This window comes from Gymnodraco acuticeps, unplaced genomic scaffold, assembly GCF_902827175.1.
Source record: "Gymnodraco acuticeps unplaced genomic scaffold, fGymAcu1.1, whole genome shotgun sequence".
NCBI lineage: Eukaryota > Metazoa > Chordata > Actinopteri > Perciformes > Bathydraconidae > Gymnodraco > Gymnodraco acuticeps.
The window spans coordinates 36,301-48,778 of record NW_022989776.1 but is presented as its reverse complement, the minus strand read 5'-3'; the positions used below and the strand labels follow the sequence as shown (position 1 = coordinate 48,778).

Genomic DNA, 12,478 nt, shown 5'->3' with positions numbered 1-12,478 from the left:
CTTCGTCCTGAAGCCGGCTGTAAGACCTCCATCCATCTGAAATGACTGAGCTTCCGGTCTTAATGTGCTTCTTTATGAGAGGCATAAGATGTCTGGCTGAGCGGCGACGCACGATCTTGAGAATGGGTCTTCTCCTGTCATTTCTGATTCCAAGCATTCCGAACACCCAGGAACTCCTGTTGCTCGCCCGTCCTCTGTTGTACTGAAAATGACAAGAGTATTATGGAGCAGTGCATGTTTACAAATATTCAACTGTCCAGGAATAACGTGACATTTCCCTTTATGGCATAATTGAACTGCATATCTTATTCCAAAACGCAACAGTCATTTCTCATAGATAAGGATACTGACACAATTTTACAAAAGGCCACTACAGTATTTAGTTTTGACACACAAAAATGATCCTTCTCTTTGTTCCATGGGAGAAAAAATGGTATATTAATGCAACCTATGGCCACATGGAGCTGTGGAGAATAATGCACAACCACCTGAGCCACAAACAGTGGGATGGGTAAAAGAGGTTTACATACACTTGGAATGACTACATTAAAATGGCTCTGTCTGCAGTTTCTTTAAATGAAGAATGTTTTTAAATATTTTCCTTAGAGCCTTACCATTGTATATTTCTACATGGAATACTGTATGCATTTGTTTTCAATTATTAATCACACAGCAGTGAACTGTTCGAGCATGTTGAGAACAGTTGTTAAAATGCTTTACAATTTACAATACACTCTACTACTTTATGTATAATTAGCAATAATAGTCTATGATAGACACAGTGTTGTACAGCAGAAATGGTGAAAATAAATGTTAACTTTCTGTGTATTAAAAGTATGTATAGTGTCTCTACATTAAGTAGCTCTGTTAAGGACAGGCTTATGCAAGATCATAGGAAATAAACTTGTTTTAATTATGTATTGTTTGGACATCAAGGTAACAATCTTAAAGTGTTTGCATAGTTTACACACCTTTCTTTTATGGCCAAATTTGCTTTCATCGATCATAACAACTTCACTTCGTCTTCCAATGGTCTGCTGGCCTCTTCTTCTCACTCTTCTCATGGCAGATTTACAAACTCTCCGCAGCTTGTCTGCGAGCTTAGTCAGAGTTGCAGAGCTACGAGTAATTCCTTCCTGCAGCATGTCCACTTGTCGCAATCGAAGGCCTTGGGCAAATCTGTAAACAATCCAGTTAGTTAGGAGGGGAGGTTAAAACCAATTTTGAAGTGGTCATGGGTGTACAGTACATTTCCATATATACACATTTCATGAATGATTTAGAACCACTCACCTGTAGATGAAATGCATCCATGTTTGCAGTCGCACATGGGAATTCTCAAACATGGAGCCACTTCGGATGGATCTTGAATATGTTTTCCCTTTGTGACATGAATCCCGGCACATCCTGATGATTAAACAAATTGGTTGAATAGAATTCTGATAAATTAAGTCTAGATTTGTAAGGTGTTGATACATCTAAGACATGGATTGAATATGGCGCAAGTCCTTTGTGTTATTCAACATTTCTAGGTATACTTGACAAGAAGAATTTAATTTACAATAATTAACTGAATAAGGAAGATATTTGAGTGCATTTAGTAGTGTTACCACCTTAAAAAGTAGCCCACATGCACATATAAATTATCAGCAGTGTGATTTGAATTATGACTTTCTAGGTGAGATTTAGCTGATAATTCCTCCTAATAAAAACAATTAGGTTCAATAATATGAATTATATAATCATTTTCCATCAGATATGCATGAATCACATAGGTCACATAATGTAGATTCAAAATGGTAAATGTTTCTGAAAGGTGATAAGTCTGCATCCAACATTCAGATGAACTTCCAGCTACAGAGCTAACAATATGATATGCCCAAAATTAATAAATGAAGCACAGGCTAAGCGTTCTAGCATTACTTACCATGATGCCTCCTTTTTAGCATAAGGCCGTTTCAACTTCATGACATGAGCACAAGAGGGGCATTTCATTGATTTTCGAAGAAGGCCTTTTTTCATTAACCAGTGGTTGAACTTAAGGTTTTCCTTGGGGCTCTGTCTAAAATGGATTCGCCTCAAAAACGTGTAATGTGACACCATACTTGTAAAATTATCTGAAATAATATTACATTCTCAGCTATTAATATTGCGCCATACCCAGGGGCGGGGCTTCAGGGGGGGCTGTAGGGGCAGGGCTCCCCGGGCCCGGGACGGTCGGGACCCAATGGGGGCCCGTCGCCGAGGCAGCAGGCTCCGCCCCCGAGATATTCGCCGGCGGGCCCTGCTGCCTCGCGCCACTGAGTGCACTGACGTTCGTGGTCATATTAGGTATAAAGCATTGTAGCCTATAATATGAGTTGAACTTGTGCTGCTATTTTCACACTCATATTTAACATTAAAACATGAAAAATTGCAAGTGATACCCTTCTATTGTCTCCAAATGTATTTTGGGTAAAATCGTCATCAACAGCCGTCCATCAACATCATACGTAAATGAACGTCAACGTCATCAGCAATCACTTGTCATTCAACAGAGCACTGCCTAAGCATGAGCAGTTATAAACACAAAAGTGGAGCTACAAAACGCAAAGAAAAAGATAAAAAGGAGGACCAAAAGGTCAAATTGTCCAAGCTAGATGGATATTTATTTCGCCCTACTCCTCCTCCTGCGGGAGATGAACCTGAAGTTGTTGCCACTGCCAGCCGTGTTTCATCCCCGAGCCCGCCAACAACGTTAGTGGGGGTTAGCGAGATTTACAGGTAGGCTACAATCACGGACACACACTGTCAACAAGAAAATGTGAGTTTGTGGTAAATGTTGATATCATATGGTTGTTGTTACTTCGTGTAGCTCGGCCGCCTAGCTTATTTCCTTTTCTGTCTCTCGGCTGTAGTGATGATGATAATAATAATAATAGGGACGACTCAGCAGCTGCTAGCTGCTCGTCTAGAGGAGAGCCAGGCCTGACGCTTGACCAGCCGCACCCCTCCGGCTCCTTACCTGCTGCGCCGCAAGGTGAAGAAGTACCGGACACTGGGAATGAAAGCAGCAACAGGTCTCCTCCTCACGCTACGCCTACGGGTGAAACTCAGACCACGGATCATGATGTGTCCTGCAATTATCCTCTGGAGCGTTTTCCGACTGATCGGGCAAACTATTTTGAAAACATTGAGGACGCCAATATCAAAAGATATATCCTTAAAATGGGCCCATGCAAACCCAAAGGTCCATTTCCCAAAGACAAGGATAACCGTTGCTTTTCAGAAAGCTATTACACCTCCACCACTAAAGTTGGGATGACATCTCCACGCAGCTGTATGTGCTATTCCCCAAAATGTGACTGCTGCTACTGTGAGCCTTGCTGGCTTTTTGCCAACCGAAAGGCACTGTTCTACAACAATGCATGGGTAAACGGAATAAAAGACTGGAAACATCTTTCTACTCAAATTGAGAGGCATGAATCCACTCAAATACACCTTGGTGCATGCGTAGTATATGAGCAGTGGAAAACCAACGGCACAATAGACGCTGACATGGAGAGGAATGTGCGTAATGCCGCCCAATTTTGGAGACAGGTCGTGGAGCGCATTGTTAATGTAACTCTCACTCTAGCTTCAAGCAACTTGGCATTCAGGGGCCAATCGAGAGGTTCTAGGTCAGGAAAAAGCTGGCAACTTTTTGTCAATAATAGAATTATTGGCTCGCTACGACCCTGTTTTGAAAGAGCTAATCAACCGACCAGAAGGGTCAGTGAAATACCTCAGTCACCAGATTCAAGATGAGATTATTTACATATTATCTCAACATGTGAAAGCTGACATCATTGATGAAATAAACGAAGCCCCATTTTATTCCGTCATCATGGACACAACGCAAGATGTGTCAAAGATAGACCAGTTGAGTCAGGTTTACCGTTACATCACTGTTGTTAAGAACGACATGGATATTGCAACAGATATACAGATCAATGAAGTCTTTTGGGGTTTTGAAGTGACTGAAGGTTCATCAGCTTCAGAGCTTGAAAACAAAATCCTTGGTTCTATAGAGAAAAACGGATTAGATCTGTCTAAATGTCGCGGACAGGGCTATGATGGGGCGGCTAATATGAGTGGTGTGTATTCAGGCGTGCAAGCAAGAATAGCCGAGAAGGAGCCCCTTGCTCACTATGTTCATTGCGCTGCTCATAATCTCAACATAGCACTCAACGACTCTGTTAAAAATGTCCCTGGAGTGAAGCAGTTCTATGACACTGTAGAGACGCTCTACAACTTATTTGGTCACAGTATCAAACGATGGGCATTGCTCAGTGAGTTAATGACGCCAGAGAGCAGATCACATTAAAACGCTTATGTCCCACTCGCTGGTCATCTCGCCATGATGCGCTTGTTGCGTTAAGGCACAGATATGGAGACATTATAAAAGCCCTCGTCAAAATATCCCTTACCAGTGACAAAAAGGATGAGCGCAATGAAGCAAGTGCACTCAAGAATGCCATAAGCAAATTTCGCTTTCTATTTTTGGTCAACATGCAGACCAAGATTTTGGAAAGCATATTGTGCTTCACAGTTACTGCAAGCAAAAGACGCGGATATTCTCAAAGCATCTACTCTACTGCAAAATGCCATCAGTGTTTTGGTGGAGTATCGGGGACACTTTGATGAGGCGAAGTCCGCCACTCTTGCCCTGGCTACTAAATGGGGAAGTCAAACACAGTTTGAAACAACCAGGGCCAGGAAAGTTAAGAGACACTTTGATGAACTTTCTGAAGACAGCCGCCTCACTGACGCAGAGAGCAACTTTCGGGTGACCGTTTTCAATGCATGTCTCGATATAATCATCCAGCCATGTCCCAAAGATTCACCAGCTTAAATGCAACTGTGAACATGTTTGAGGCAATTCACCCCAACACACTACTGCAAGCAAAGGATGAGGATTTACACCAAGCTGCCCAGCGGCTTAGAGAGCACTACAGTCGGGACATCGCCGCCAGCTTCCCTGGCCAGCTGCTTTCTTTCAGAACCTGTTTCAGGGACAAAATACAAAAACTAAAATCTGTCGCGGATCTGGTAAAAATGCTCATTGTTTACAACCCAGCAATAACATCTACATTCAGTGAGGTTTGCACAGCCTTCATCTTATTTCTGACTCTTCCTGTCACCGTGGCAACCGCCGAGCGCTCTTTCTCCAAATTAAAACTCATCAAAAACTATTTGAGGAGCACGATGGGACAGGAGAGACTGAGTGGACTGGCCTTGCTGTCCATCGAAAGTGACCGAGCCAAGAAATTGGACATACAGCGGATTGTGGACGAGTTCGCGGAGCGCAAGGCTCGCCGAGTACCCTTCAAGTAGTGGTGAGTACACTTCACATTTAATTTGTACAGTAGCCTACTTGTACGTGAACGTATGGGCCGCCGTGCCAATTTTACACTGCTCTGCTCTCATGGTGGCTGCTGGCTGTCCATGGTGAATGGTGTGTCAGAAAATCATTTTATTAGGCTATGTTTTCGTTGTCCTTGTGGTTTGTTGGACTTTATGTCATGTTATATCATTATTATCTCTGATATATATTTATATTTCGTTTCTATACCCTTTGTAGAAACGAAATCTTAAATATTACACCTTTTCTTTAGTTACTTTTCTTTCAAACATTGTTTTAAATTGTAATCTTACTGACTGAGCGACTTTTTACGCACGAGCGTCAGATTACCACCCCGGACTCCCGATATTTTTGTCAAGCTTTATTGGGTTGAAAGGGCCCGGTCATGTGGCCCCGCCCCCCGGCCCGGGTCTGATATGTGCCGCCAGTGGCCATACCTCCACAATCCACAGCGAGGGAGAATAAATGAAATAGGCGGGACTTACCCTTTGGGAGAATAATGATTGACAAAGTGATCCACCAATCCATGTTCTCATGTGTCTATCCGCCGGTTACTTCCGCTAACAGCGAAGCTCCGGAGGCGAAGTCCCGCCCATTTACTTCGGACCTATGGGACCTTATTAACAGTTCACGAGCATGTCCCCCCCCTCCCCCACCCGTTGACAGTGCATGAGGGTGCTCTCTGTCCCCGCTCCCCCCCACCCCTGGTTTTTCAACTACATTCATTCGTTTGGCCAAGACGTTTAAATGTATGGATTTTGTTGCAGCGGTTTGACTCTGATATTGTGTAAACATGTGTTTTAGGATAAGTTGTGGCGTAGTTTAAGTTTGACAGTGCAGTAACGTAGAGGGGAACGGGAGTCACCTGACAGGTTGCAAACGGCAAATTCATCCAATCATTCACTATCATATTAAATCCCCGTCCAATCAGCAAAAAGAAACTGCCTGCTAGCTTTTGGCCTTTTCCACTTGCCTTGGAGCTTGAAGAGCGACATTGGAAATGTTGTGCATCGACAATGGTAAGTTACGTGCTTGCTTTCTTATTTTTGTATTCATTGTTGTATCTGTTGAAAATGCTCTCTTTCATGTGCACTCTGGACCTCTTTGAATTGTGTGCTTAATAAAGTCATTATTACCAACTCACGTTGTTGGCCGCGTTAGCTCAATATCGTCATGTAACCTACCCACTACTTGGCTGTATAATTCGTATAATGTTCATTATTGTTAGTCCATAAATTAATAGGGACCCATTGCTTTTCAAAAGTAAATTATAGCTATCTTGCAAGCCGATTAAACATTGTAGTTAATCACCACAGCCAACATTAGCCCCGCTTGCTAGCTAGCCAACAACTGGCGCGAAGGCTCGTGGTTATCTTTTACTTGGTTTAACCCCCGGGTCAGTCGCTTTCATTTGGCCAGCTCGCTGCCTTTTAGACTCATGTTTGTGCACTGTAACTGTTATCCAATGTACATATTCAGCCTTTTACACAATATGTAATAGCTTTATTCTTATTTTTTTTTACAGCCTAAGGCAAAGAAGAAGAATCAGGTCCCAAAAGAGGAGTCAAGGATGGAGTTGATCAAAGAGGATCTAGATGGTAAATTGTATATCCCTTAGCTAAGAAGTACAACTTAAATGATTTCCTTGTCAAACTTGATTTTAACATTCATGTCCCCTATTAATTTTGTGAGTTTATTGTTCTTATGCCATAGGTCCTGAAGATACAGAAAGCTTGGCCCCAAGTTGCAGTACCAGCCTTGGATCAGGTGGGTTTTTTTTCTTGCATTGATTCTTTGTGTTGGTAGTTTATAAACATTAAACTATATGGCTCGTTCATCCTGAGATGGAAATTGTTGCCAGATTTAGCCCATGCACCTCCTTAAGTTATGGTAAAAAATAAACAGCTCGTCAAAATTCTGAGACTGTATAGGTTAGAGACAATTCACTTCAGTAGCCTTCCAAGGACAAATGTAAGCTTAAAAGAGAACCCAACATGAAAATAAATGTTGCTGTTATATTGTGCTTTATAGAATAAAAGCACACATCGCCTCCATGATCATGTTTGGCCACTCAATGATACATTTACATATTCACAACATAGTGATCTCTAATACATAAAAAGTGTAGTTTTTCCTTACCACTGTGCATGCTCATGTGGGTAAAAGTTGGGTCTCTGTAAACTGTAAGAGTACAGTCTTGACCTGCTCTATAGGAAAAGTTGCGATTTGGAGCTGCAAAGAAATACTTGTAATTTAATTAATATCTGATCATTAATATGACGCACAGTGGTGATGATAAGCAGTACACTGTAACTGACATGGCCGATGTTGACTAGGGAAACCACATATTATCTGTTGTCTCTTGTGGGAGAGGGGAAGTGGATAATTGTATACATTTTTTACTTTATCGGCTGCTACTTTATGGTTTTAAAATCCTTGAGGTTCATCAAGTTAAGGCACAAACCATAATCGCAATCATCTGTGTTCGATCTGGCCCATGACCTTTGTTGCTCGCCATCCCTCTCTCTGTCTCTCCAATACGTTTCCTGTTACTCAATACTGTATCATAATCTTTATTGTAATCTTCTCTCAAACTGTCCTTTTGTTTTTTAAGGATCAATCTCAAGATTGGAATTCCTAGAGGCCAAGATCGAATGGCAAGATAAAATGATAAAAGATCTTGAAGGAGAGCGCAATTTCTTACGCGAGCAAGTCTTGGGGTTGAAGAAGAAATCAAGTGAGTGATTCGAGAAGAAACTGAACATTTGTATTCAATTGTTATAGAAGGTGTGATGTTATGTATCTCCTCATAACAAGCTGATCAGTGTGTCATCTGTCATCCGTTGAATTTAAGCTCAATCAAAAGTCCCTACTTTGGAAGAGGATGTCAGCATGTCCGAAGATGACACTTCCCAAAGTCCTGCAGACCTCAGTGATTCCTCAGACAGTGATGTTGTCATCCCAAAAAAGAAGCAACGTAACACACGGAATCCTGCATCTCCAGATGTGGCTGTGCGAGCTCATATGAGAGGTGAACAACTAAATATCATGAAAAGTAATAATGATAAAGATCAGATAAGCAGATGTTGCCATCCCTAGAGTATGCTTTATAGTTATTTTTAAAGAGAAATGTCAGTTGTTTAGGCCATTATTAGCGCCATCTGCTGGCAGAATTATTAGTCTGTGTACTCGTCCCTTGTGTATTTGTTTGTTTGTTTTTTTCCAGTCAAAGGGCCAGCGGAGGTTGTCCATAGGTATAAAAAGGTCCTGAAAACCTTCGGACATGTTCGCACAATGTCTGAAGCCTTCAGGAGAAATAATGTGGATCGGTGAACCATAAAGATGACTGCTCCAATTGCAGAGTTGGTCACTCTGGAAGAAATCACATGCTGTCTAAACTAGGACAAAAATATTGGATGTCCTCTGCAAACTCCTCAGCACGAAAGATCATCAGAAAGTGTGTTTTCTGCAGACGTATGCAGTCTAAAGTAGGAGAGCAAAAGATGGCAGATCTTCCTCAGGACCGCGTGATGCCAGATTTGCCACCTTTCACTGCAGTTGGCATGGACTATTTTGGACCGTTTGAGATAAAGCGAGGTCGGACTAATGTGAAACGATGGGGTGTAATCTTCACATGCCTTACTAGCCGTGCAATCCACCTTGAAGTGGCTAGTAGTTTGGACACAAACTCCTGCATCAATGCAATACGGAGATTCTTATGTCGTAGAGGTACTGTGAAAATCATCAGATCTGATCAAGGTACACATTTCATTGGTGCACAAAAGGAGCTTGAACAATCATTAAAATAACTAAACCACGATAAAATCCAAAGCAACCTTCTCCAAGAAGGGATCGAGTGGATATTCAACCCAGCAGCAGGCCCTCACCACGGAGGCGTATGGGAGCGACTCAGCAAGTCACTGTGGTAAGGGAACAAGTCATGGATGATGAGGCATTGCAAACAGCCTTATGTGAAGTGGAAGCTATAATGAATGATAGACTCATCACAACCATAACCAATGACTTGAATGATGTGGAGCCTTTAACACCTAATCATCTGCTTCTGCTCAAAACTCATCCTGTTATGCCACCTGGACTCTTCGTGAAGGAGGACCTGTACTCAAGAAGAAGATGGAGACAGGTACAATATCTGGCTGATCCTTTCTGGAAGAGATGGGTCAGAGAATATCTTCCAACAATGCAACAGCGAAATAAATGGAATAAGATCAGAAGGAACTTTCTTCCTGGAGATCTCGTTGTTATTGTGGACGATTCGGCTCCCAGAAACTCCTTGTTTTGAATATTGAATGTATTTATTGTTGTAATTGCTATATTCTATGCAATTAGGGGCTGGAATGTTAGAGCCATTTTCTTTGTTGACAATGAGTGTATTATTTTCTTATTAATTTAGATCTTAATATATTCTTTCCATTTATGTACTAGTACCGAATTAAATATTCGGAGAGAAACCTTGATTTACTGCGAGCCACACCTGTGATATAAGGAAGGGGTGGGACTGAGCGTGAGGAAGGAAATTGTCTCCAGCAATGAACGGGGAATCGGAACAGTCTTTGAACTCACGTTACACTGATCGTTTTGTTTATTTTGTTTGTTTAAATATATGGAAGTAAATAAATCGGCCGAGGAAAGCACAGAAATCAGCGCCTACAGAGCTTTATTTGGATGGTTTGTAACGTGTGAGTCAAGAAGCGGATCCCTGTTGACGTGGCACAGTTTTAGATATCCCACAAAAATGGGCCACGACACCTCCCCCTCCTTTATAGAATTAAAGTCAGATCGTGTCGTAGACGGGCAGTGATATCATAAACCTGTTAATGTACGCATTCAAACACTTGTTCTGTTCCCAGCTGTATTCACCAGAGCAGAAGTGTCCCACATTAGGGTTAGAGCAGAAGTGTCCCACATTAGGGTTAGAGCAGAAGTGTCCCACATTAGGGTTAGAGCAGAAGTGTCCCACATTAGGCTTAGAGCAGAAGTGTCCCACATTAGGGTTAGAGCAGAAGTGTCCCACATTAGGGTTAGAGCAGAAGTGTCCCACATTAGGGTTAGAGCAGAAGTGTCCCACATTAGGGTTAGAGCAGAAGTGTCCCACATTAGGCTTAGAGCAGAAGTGTCCCACATTAGGGTTAGAGCAGAAGTGTCCCACATTAGGGTTAGAGCAGAAGTGTCCCACATTAGGGTTAGAGCAGAAGTGTCCCACATTAGGGTTAGAGCAGAAGTGTCCCACATTAGGCTTAGAGCAGAAGTGTCCCCACATAGGGTTAGAGCAGAAGTGTCCCACATTAGGGTTAGAGCAGAAGTGTCCCACATTAGGCTTAGAGCAGAAGTGTCCCACATTAGGGGTTAGAGCAGAAGTGTCCCACATTAGGGTTAGAGCAGAAGTGTCCCACATTAGGGTTAGAGCAGAAGTGTCCCACATTAGGCTTAGAGCAGAAGTGTCCCACATTAGGGTTAGAGCAGAAGTGTCCCACATTAGGCTTAGAGCAGAAGTGTCCCAAATTAGGGTTAGAGCAGAAGTGTCCCACATTAGGGTTAGAGCAGAAGTGTCCCACATTAGGCTTAGAGCAGAAGTGTCCCACATTAGGCTTAGAGCAGAAGTGTCCCACATTAGGGTTAGAGCAGAAGTGTCCCACATTAGGCTTAGAGCAGAAGTGTCCCACATTAGGGTTAGAGCAGAAGTGTCCCACATTAGGGTTAGAGCAGAAGTGTCCCACATTAGGCTTAGAGCAGAAGTGTCCCACATTAGGGTTAGAGCAGAAGTGTCCTACATTAGTCTTAGAGCTAAAGTGTCCCACATCAGGCTTAGAGCTAAAGTGTCCCACATTAGGCTTAGAGCAGAAGTGTCCCACATTAGGGTTAGAGCAGAAGTGTCCCACATTAGGCTTAGAGCAGAAGTGTCCCACATTAGGGTTAGAGCAGAAGTGTCCCACATTAGGGTTAGAGCAGAAGTGTCCCACATTAGGCTTAGAGCAGAAGTGTCCCACATTAGGCTTAGAGCTAAAGTGTCCCACATTAGGGTTAGAGCAGAAGTGTCCCACATTAGGGTTAGAGCAGAAGTGTCCCACATTAGGCTTAGAGCAGAAGTGTCCCACATTAGGCTTAGAGCAGAAGTGTCCCACATTAGGGTTAGAGCAGAAGTGTCCCACATTAGGCTTAGAGCTAAAGTGTCCCACATTAGGCTTAGAGCCAAAGTGTCCCACATTAGGCTTAGAGCCAAAGTGTCCTACATTAGGCTTAGAGCAGAAGTGTCCCACATTAGGCTTAGAGCCAAAGTGTCCCACATTAGGCTTAGAGCCAAAGTGTCCTACATTAGGCTTAGAGCAGAAGTGTCCCACATCATGCTTAGAGCTAAAGTGTCCCACATTAGGCTTAGAGCCAAAGTGTCCCACATTAGGTTTAGAGCTAAAGTGTCCCACATTAGGCTTAGAGCTAAAGTGTCCCACATTAGACTTGGAGCCAAAGTGTCCTACATTAGGCTTAGAGCAGAAGTGTCCCACATTAGGCTTAGAGCAGAAGTGTCCCACATTAGGCTTAGAGCCAAAGTGTCCTACATTAGGCTTAGAGCTAAAGTGTCCCACATTAGGCTTAGAGCTAAAGTGTCCCACATTAGGCTTAGAGCTAAAGTGTCCCACATTAGGCTTAGAGCTAAAGTGTCCCACATTAGACTTAGAGCCAAAGTGTCCTACATTAGTCTTAGAGCAGAAATGTCCCACATTAGGCTTAGAGCAGAAATGTCCCACATTAGGCTTTGAGCAGAAATGTCCCACATTAGGCTTAGAGCTAAAGTGTCCCACATTAGGCTTAGAGCCAAAGTGTCCTACATTAGGCTTAGAGCAGAAGTGTCCCACATTAGGGTTAGAGCAGAAGTGTCCCACATTAGGGTTAGAGCCAAATTGTCCCACATTAGGCTTAGAGCCAAAGTGTCCTACATTAGGCTTAGAGCAGAAGTCTCCCACATCAGGCTTAGAGCTAAAGTGTCCCACATTAGGCTTAGAGCCAAAGTGTCCCACATTAGGCTTAGAGCTAAAGTGTCCAACATTAGGGTTAGAGCTAAAGTGTCCCACATTAGGCTTA

At 42.8% G+C, this 12,478-nt stretch overlaps 1 protein-coding gene across 1 annotated transcript; it reads left to right on the top strand.

Annotated features, from left to right (window-relative positions):
* The first annotated feature begins 5,226 nt into the window (after positions 1-5,226).
* On the top strand, positions 5,227-8,716 carry LOC117548457 (coiled-coil domain-containing protein 106-like). The gene is made up of 6 exons (XM_034219774.1): positions 5,227-5,340; positions 6,909-6,981; positions 7,097-7,150; positions 7,998-8,120; positions 8,238-8,414; positions 8,610-8,716. The coding sequence occupies exons 1-6, from the start codon at positions 5,227-5,229 to the stop codon at positions 8,714-8,716; spliced, it is 648 nt and encodes a 215-aa protein (XP_034075665.1).
* Positions 8,717-12,478: the final 3,762 nt, after the last annotated feature.

Bases quoted from the DNA above. Each gene is read 5' to 3' on its own strand.
- LOC117548457 (XM_034219774.1), top strand. From the start codon at position 5,227: ATGGGACAGGAGAGACTGAGTGGACTGGCCTTGCTGTCCATCGAAAGT. The intron at 5,341-6,908 runs GTACCCTTCAAG...TTTTTTTTACAG, and splicing joins CGGAGCGCAAGGCTCGCCGA to CCTAAGGCAAAGAAGAAGAA. The intron at 8,121-8,237 runs GTGAGTGATTCG...GTTGAATTTAAG, and splicing joins GGGGTTGAAGAAGAAATCAA to CTCAATCAAAAGTCCCTACT.